At 42.0% G+C, this 7,901-nt stretch overlaps 1 protein-coding gene across 1 annotated transcript; it reads right to left on the bottom strand.

Annotated features, from left to right (window-relative positions):
- Positions 1–3,018: 3,018 nt before the first annotated feature.
- Positions 3,019–7,073, bottom strand: gdf10a (growth differentiation factor 10a). Its single transcript, XM_031304582.2, has 3 exons — positions 6,812–7,073; positions 4,251–5,395; positions 3,019–4,106 (listed from the first exon to the last, which is right to left on the bottom strand). The coding sequence occupies exons 1-3, from the start codon at positions 7,071–7,073 to the stop codon at positions 3,915–3,917; spliced, it is 1,599 nt and encodes a 532-aa protein (XP_031160442.1). The 3' UTR covers positions 3,019–3,914.
- Between the last annotated feature and the right edge of the window lie 828 nt (positions 7,074–7,901).

The following is a 7,901-nucleotide window of genomic DNA, read 5'->3' as shown; positions in this document are numbered from 1 at the left end:
CAGACCTGTTGAGTATTTTGTTCCACCCATAGGTTCCACCATCATGTTGGGCGTCAGTTTGTGTGTGCTCCAACAGGCGGCGACTGAGATCAACTTTTCTTGTTGTCCCCTGTAGATGATTCAATATAAAGAACATCTAAACATGTTGCTTTGTTATGAGACTGTCCTGAATAATAACAAGTTTTATTTGTAGAAAAAAAGAATAGTGTATGGGAGGAAATGAACATGTATTTTTTTCTCACTCTGCTCTAATGCACCTACTTGACAATATGATACAAAACTACTGTTTAAAAGATGCATCAATACAATATCTGCATGTCATTTGAGACTACCAAACATTTCAGCATGCTATTTGAAAAACAAAATGGAGCTGAAAACAATAAGAGGCAGACTTCCAGGCTGCCACTCAAAAAATGAAATCAAGTTTAAAAAGTTTCATGGTTATCATTCATCTACAGACTTGGATGGAGTCCACATAAGCCTTTGAATTTGTGATTTTATGTTTCTCCACCCATAGCGAGCAGCTCACGTCCCATTCAGGTCAGGCTGCCGACAGATGGACATAAATAGCCGTCTCTGTTGCAGGTAAATGAGGCGGGAAGAAAGCATGAAGTTCATGGGAAAGTCATGCCTCGACCCTGTTCAGCCACTCTGTAATGTAAGCAGGGATGTAAACCTGCCCACACTGCTGTTATCTACTTTTATTTGAGTATCAGAATTTATCCTCCAGTTTCACATACTACTGATAATACTGTATGTTGTATTACTGGGACTGAAATCTACACATGAAAAACATGAGAACAAATACACTTATACTTGTTTATCTTTAGCCCAAATAATATTTCTTTCCAGACTAAAATGGACTTCTTGGCTGAATAAAAGTTCTATAATTTGGATACTGGTAAAAGTAGATTTATTTTACTTTCTAAAGGAAAAATAAAATTTTAAAATAAAATACCCAGTGGCCCACATGATTAAACGGGTGATTAAGAGGCACAGTGTCACTCTATTAAAGCTATGTCCTAATGAACAGAACTATTAGTTCTCCTAGCTCAGTAACCATGTGAGGAAAGAGCCATTTCAGCCCAGACACAGAAAATCCTCTGTTGTCTAATAATGGCTGTATTGCTCTCCTTTAATTGAACAGTCATCATGTGGAAAAACAAATATTGTTCTTGGTTCCCCGCTTGCCTCGTTTGGTTTTGGCTTTTAGGCATATTGGGCTCTGAACACGAGCCTAGACTACTGTGGTTTTCTCGGCTGGAATTGACCATTGTAAGTACTCTCCTGTGACTGTGATTGCGGTTGACATGGGTTCACTTTGTAATAGCAGACTGTGGGTCCGGACTGTAAAAGGGATCAGTCAGGAAATGAGGGAAAAAATGAACCTGGATGTGTTCATTACATTTGGGCCGCCTACTCTGATGCTAAAACATCTATTAATGTAAACATGATTTATAATACCCTAATTACAGTCATTATCATAATTTAAATGGAGTTTAGACCCCATAAAGGGTGCATTCATAAAAAGGTTTGTAATTGCTGAATATTTCCACTTGTTTAAAATGGAGAAAACTGATTTCTGTCTCCCCTCATCTGTCTCTCTCTGTCGTCCTCAAATATGGATTTAAATTCTTGAATCTTTAGGGTTGTGATACTGCTTATCATCATCATCATCATATGTTACAGTAAAACAGCATCACTTTGTTAGTGAATGTTTAACTTTTATTACCAGGCTAAAATAATACGCTGTCCTTTTTTATACTGGTTTGATATACAAAGCATTCACTCTCCTTGGAAGTTTTCATGTGTTATTGTCACCCAACATTGAATCCTATGGCATTTATTGTGTCTTTTTTGACACTGATCAACAGAAAAAAATAACATTTTGGTCAAGCAGAAAATTGACTAAATTAATTACAAATATAAAATACAAAATGCATGTTTGCAAAAATATTCAACCCCTTTTAGAAAAGGTTTTGTTGAGTTGATCATATCATCAGTCATTGGTCATATTCGTAGAGATCTGTTTTCACTTTCACATTAAAGGGTCTTCTGTTGGTCAATGTAAAAAAAAAAAGCCACATTAAACCGCCTTTGCTGACAATACAACACATAACAACTTCCAAAGAGGGTGAATGCTTTTAATAGTATTTGTATATCTAATGGACAAAGCAATCCAGACAGAAGCGGTGGCACCATTTATTTTTAGAGATGATAACAGGTGACTCCATGCACAAGTGCAAGCCAAAAGACTCATAGCATTACTCTCAACTGCAATAAACAGTATAAAGGCTCAATCTTTTGGTCCTTTCCCCCCCACTTGGTTATGTCTCTGTCTTTGAAACAAAATTACTGTCCGGTCTTGAACTTCAGAGCATTATGTTGTTGCAAACAGATGTGGTACTTTGTGCCAACTTTTTCCAGGCTCAAGGCAGAACAACCACAGAGTAATGAGTTAATAAACAAAAGGTTCCCTCTGTCATCTCACTGTCAGTTTGTCACACTGTTTAGGCACCACATGGGCCACCTTCTTCCTCTTATGAATAAAAGTGACTAGCAGTTGGGTTAAAGTGGTTTATATAATCTGTCTGTAACCATCTGTTTAAAAAAAGGCTATTGAGGAGAACATCCTGCCCTTGGAAATGTTCTGCTTTTGAATGGAGGGGTAGAAAAATGGGAAGTGCACCATGTTTTGAAGTTCAAGTGACTGAGATCCTAATAGGTGCGTGCCTGCTTCCTCCATCAACCATTAATCCACGGCAGCTGCATCAGCCACATTATTTGCTGGACAACAGACGTCTGAGCCTTTGGTGTGGGGTAATAATGGGTTCAAGGGGCTTTAGGGGAATGTTGGCTATCTTTGAGTGGAACCTTCCTGCTTTTGTCCAAAGTTATTTTGGAACAGTGGTGCCCTTTTGGTTTGTTTTGATGAAAAGGAATCAAACATTATATGCAGTAATGACCAAGTAAAGACCAACACAAAGTGTATGAAACAATAATATTCCAGCAAGAGCATTGGATTAAATTACTTTTTTATTCTAATTTATAGAAGGCTACCTTTTCATAATTTAAACAATACACATGTACAAAACACCATCTCATCTAGAACATAGTAATACGTAACCTAGTAACAATGACAAATTATTTTTAACCAAGTTTCACATTCAAAATAGAAAAATATTTCTGGTTTCATTATAACATTCTTGAAGTGTTATGAGGGGGTTGGTCGGTGTAAATGATTTCCAGATGCTCTATACGATCCATTGGATATTTCCTTTTTAGGATGTACAGAACAAGAATATACAATAACCTTCCTGTCTCACAAACAAATTAATGTTGCATGTATCTACAATGTGGCGTATGATTTGTTTAAAAGTATGAACAGCTGTACACAGTATGTAAAAATGGAATATATTTCTGTCATCTGTATGTGACTGTGTAAGCTGCCCGATGACACATTGATAGTCTTTTATTTATAGCCTTTGTGTCCAAAGAAAACATGAACACAAAGTCACTGTGAGCTGTCTGAAAAATAATTACATTCTGAGATAAAAGGAAAAAATGCTCCTGTCCATGAAATCCTCAATATTATCTCAAACACAGAATCAAAACAACTGGGCTTCTTAGACATGCAGAGCCCTGACTTTACATGTGTGACTCTGTTCCTCTTGCTAAGGCAGATGCCAGACAATGTGTCTCTTCATGTCTGCTGCCGCAGGACAAAAGAGATGGAAGTGATTTCTCTACAGCCTTTGTTTCTCAAGGAATAACGACGGCCAAAGTGACTTTGTTTCTCAGTATCAAGAAAGCACTTAACAAACAGAGGTAGGGTTCTGTCTCCATTAGTCCTGTTTTCTGTTTCTCTGCACATCCACCCTGTTTTGTCCTCTGCCCTCATTGACCTCCCCTTCCTATCTGCAGGAGCAGGACTGGACGGACATATTGGGGTAGACCTTGAGCACTGGGTTCCTGGATTCATCCTGGTAGAGCACAGCCAGAGGACTCATCTTTTCTGGGACACAGCAGGGCTCAGGAACACCGGGGATGATCCCAACGGCACGGACTATGCTCTGGATGGTGGCGTGGTTTGACGGCCTCACCGCCTGGGAGAGTTTGAGTGGAGAAGAGAGGCATGCAAAGGAGAAAATCAATAAAGGGAAAAAACAACATACTGTAGTTACTCAATATAAATAGGTAAATTCATTTTGGGAACCAAATGAAAGGGACATAGGTGTTTGTGCTCCTACTTTGGGCATTGGGAATCCACATGTGCCAGCGCAGTAGTAGGCATCAAAGGCCTTGGGTGCTATGACCCACTCGCTCCAGCCAATGTCTGCAAAATCCACTCTGAGGTTCCTCCTGGAGCAGCCTCTGTGCTGGGTGTCGCCCCACTGCCTCCTTCTGGCCTTACGCATCGTTTGTTCATCAAAACTCAGAACAGGCGACTGAGAGTTAGTGTTCTCCTTGTGCTTTTTTCCGTCCTTTCCCTCATTTCTCCGCTCATGCTTTCGTCCGTCGCTGGTAGTCAGCATGCGACTGTCTTTGGGTTTTTTCTCTGTTGAGTCATCAGGTTTGAGCCCTTGTAATGTTCTTTCTTCTTCTTTGAGAACCCGAGGTTCTTCTTTATCATGCGCTCCTCTACCTTGCTCCACTCCTTCCTCCTGGCTCTTTCTCTTCTTTTCCTTCCTTCCTAATTTAGGTTTGAGTGCCAGGTACCAAGTGCTGTCCCAAAGGTGATCCTTCCTGTACCCATCAGGCATGTAGTCAACCTCAGGCAGCTCATTGTTCTGAATGGGGTCAAAGAGCAGCGTTGCTTCCCTTTTCTTGCGTCCTTTTGACTCCGGTGAAGAGTTAGGTCTGTGGGAGGAATGTGAGGGCTCTCCTCCCTCGTTGATCGGGTCATATCTCTGAAGGCTTGCAGCCACGCTGTTGGGCTCTGCCAAGGCTTGGTCTTTAGCATACAGTAACAGGTAGGGCAGGCTACCACCAGACAGCGCCCCCTCTGGTTTCCTCTGGTACTGTTGCCCTAAGTCCAACTCCACAGACACCAGGAGATGACCTTTGTCCCATGCCTCCTTTATGACCTGGGTCACATCTTTCATCTGCCACACCCCTCTCCTGTGGGGGTGGAAGGTCACATTGCCTAGAAGTGACCCCATTGACCCAGATCTGACCTCTGACCCAGAGGAGACAGAGCGAAGGAGCAGGCTGATGGACGGAGAAGGGTGGACGGCTGAGGAACGACAGGATGGGCGTTTGAAGCGTTTACAGAACCAGGGTTTTTGATGAGGGTGCCGATCGAGCAGGAAGTGGAATGTGGCAGAGAGGATGACCTCTGAGTCCTGGAGGGTTGTGAGGTTTAGTCGGTACAGCGTCCTGTGGTCAGACAAGTCTGCAAAGACAATCAATCAGTCAGTGGCAGGTGAACAACCTGGCAATTAAACATTGTTTTTGTATCCACAGAATGATGTTTGTAAAAGCAAAATGTTTTCTAAAAGATTTCCCACTGAGCCTGGACATAGAGGATGAATCCACACAGAAACAGATTAGATTTCTATGTTTGTTCTTTGGCTGTTGAGCTGACATAATTAGATGATAGTAACCAGAAATTGAACCTTATTTAACTTTACACATTTTATACTATTATTAAACAGTTATTTCAAAGGAAGGAATGACAGAAAAAGTATAGAGAAAGAAAGAACTAAATAGTTGGTATCAAATAGCACTAAAAGCACTCTTAAATCTTAAAAAATGTTACTATTAAAAACTTTTCTTGTTACATGACTGAGCTGTGTGGCTGGTACATGGCTGCATGCCTTGGTAGGATTTCAGAAGGTGCCCTTAAGAGGAACCAGACTCTGGGGATCTGGCTGGTAGGGGTGGACGGGGGTGAGCAGAGAGCTACATATTCATGATGAACATTAACTTCAACAGCAGAGTTATTGTTCATTGTATAAGAGTTCAGCGGAAGTATGGACTGACTCAAGAGATATACATTACCTCGGATTCAGTCTGCATATGGAAATGCTTACCCCAGTTTCTCTTAAAGCTTTCCCTTAAGCCTAATACAGCCAGCACTGTCTGCCCAGACACCAAGACATAATCAACTGTTTTAACAGATCTTACATTGTTGTGAAAACTCTCTTACATCTCTCCTTGGATTACACTAAGCCTAAGCAGTAAAAATACACACGTGTTATGATATGCCATCTGAGAACTATGAGGGATATAAATGTCTATGAGTTGTGTTTATAAAAACAGCATCAGACAGGGAGGAACGACTGTGCTTTGAGCCCCTTGACTCCAGAACGTGGAGTCACACAGGTCCTGTAGTCACAACAGGAACGTAGAAGCCACGACAATGACCCTTTGCAGCGCGTTATTGCTGCTGAGGTTTCACTGTATTGAAGCTGGGCATTGCTCGCAGGGAATCGCATGCATTCTTGCGCGTCTGTCTGCGGTAGTTGACCAGACTCCGCGCAGAAGGGGCACAGCTGCTGCTACAAACACAGTGTGCGCACAGCGTCCCAAAATCATTTAAATGCATTCTCAGACTGTTCCAAAACAATCCTACCTATTTAGAATGTCTGGCCGAGCAATGCAGCCCCACTGAGCGCTTTTAATAACCATCCATGTAGAGGATCAGTGGAGCTTTCTGACTACTCATTACAATTTTTCTTGAATTACTTGTGAACTAATGACACAGGCTTTTTTGTTCCATAATAAAAAATCTAAATGGTTGCATTTTGCAAGAGGCGATACCTATCGATTACGCACTGAAGGCAAATGAATCAATATCTTCACACACCTTGGCTGGCTCTGAAACTCCTGACGGTGTTTCCCTCTCTGAGGCGGTTTTCCCTGTTGTATTTCTCGTACAGTTTTGACATGTGCTGGGAGACCATGTCCTGCTCCAGATCATCTAAGAACGGGTCCGACGAGGGCTGGAGGAAGCTACTGCCCTGTGCGCTCCCAGAGCCCCCTTTCATGATCCTAACTGATGCAGCACCCAGGAAATAGTTTAACATCAACAGGAACAGGTGCGAGGAAATCATACTCAGAGCTGCCATTTAAGTGCTGAAATGAATACAACATCCAAGAGGAAAAATGTCCAAAACGATCCAAGGTGGACTTTAAAGACGCGCCAAAACTATCCAGACTAAAAAAAGGCTGTGCGTAAATCTCCCACCTCTCTCACTTTTCCGCTTCGTGCTCAGTGAGCCGTCTCCTTCCTCTGTGTCAGACGGTGTGTGATGCTGAATCGGTTAGGTCGGGCAACAGTTGGAGCTGCTACTTTTACACTTGCGTCTGTGTGACCGCCAGAGGCTTGAGGGGGTTATACTGGAGCGGTGAGAGGTGCTGACGTATACTCCTGTCAGCCAACGAGGTCTCTGCAGAGCGCACAGCCAGAAGTGCAGGTCATGATGCTGACCCATCCCTTTCTCTCTTTGATGATGATGATGTTGACGATGATGAAGATGATGATGTCTTCCTTAGGTTGTTTTGCATTCGTGGAGTAATAACATTGATCCAGTGGCTTTGGTACAGTGTCTCAGTGCAGTACTCATTTGTTTAGCACTGGTCAGACATAGCACTGTTGAAACAAATCAAACTGTGCTTTTTTCCACCTCACCATTTCCAGCTCACCACATTATTTCCAGTAATTGCTTTTGACATGCTCTCAGTCACACATAATTAGCATAGAAACACCTTCAATAATAGTCCTACCAACCACCCATGGGCTATTGTTAGCGACAGTGATCCACATTTTGTACAGTGTGTTGTGTGTGTAAGAGAGAGTTTTGTAGTGAAAGGCTGTGGTGTAGCTGTGAGATGAGACTCTTCCGAAGGACTTACTGGGATTTTATTCATTGCAAACAGAACATGATCTCTGCTAG

The sequence above is a fragment of the Sander lucioperca genome, chromosome 15, assembly GCF_008315115.2.
Source record: "Sander lucioperca isolate FBNREF2018 chromosome 15, SLUC_FBN_1.2, whole genome shotgun sequence".
NCBI classification, from domain to species: domain Eukaryota; kingdom Metazoa; phylum Chordata; class Actinopteri; order Perciformes; family Percidae; genus Sander; species Sander lucioperca.
Note: the sequence above shows the minus strand (reverse complement) of the source record. Positions and strands in the feature narration are given on the sequence as shown.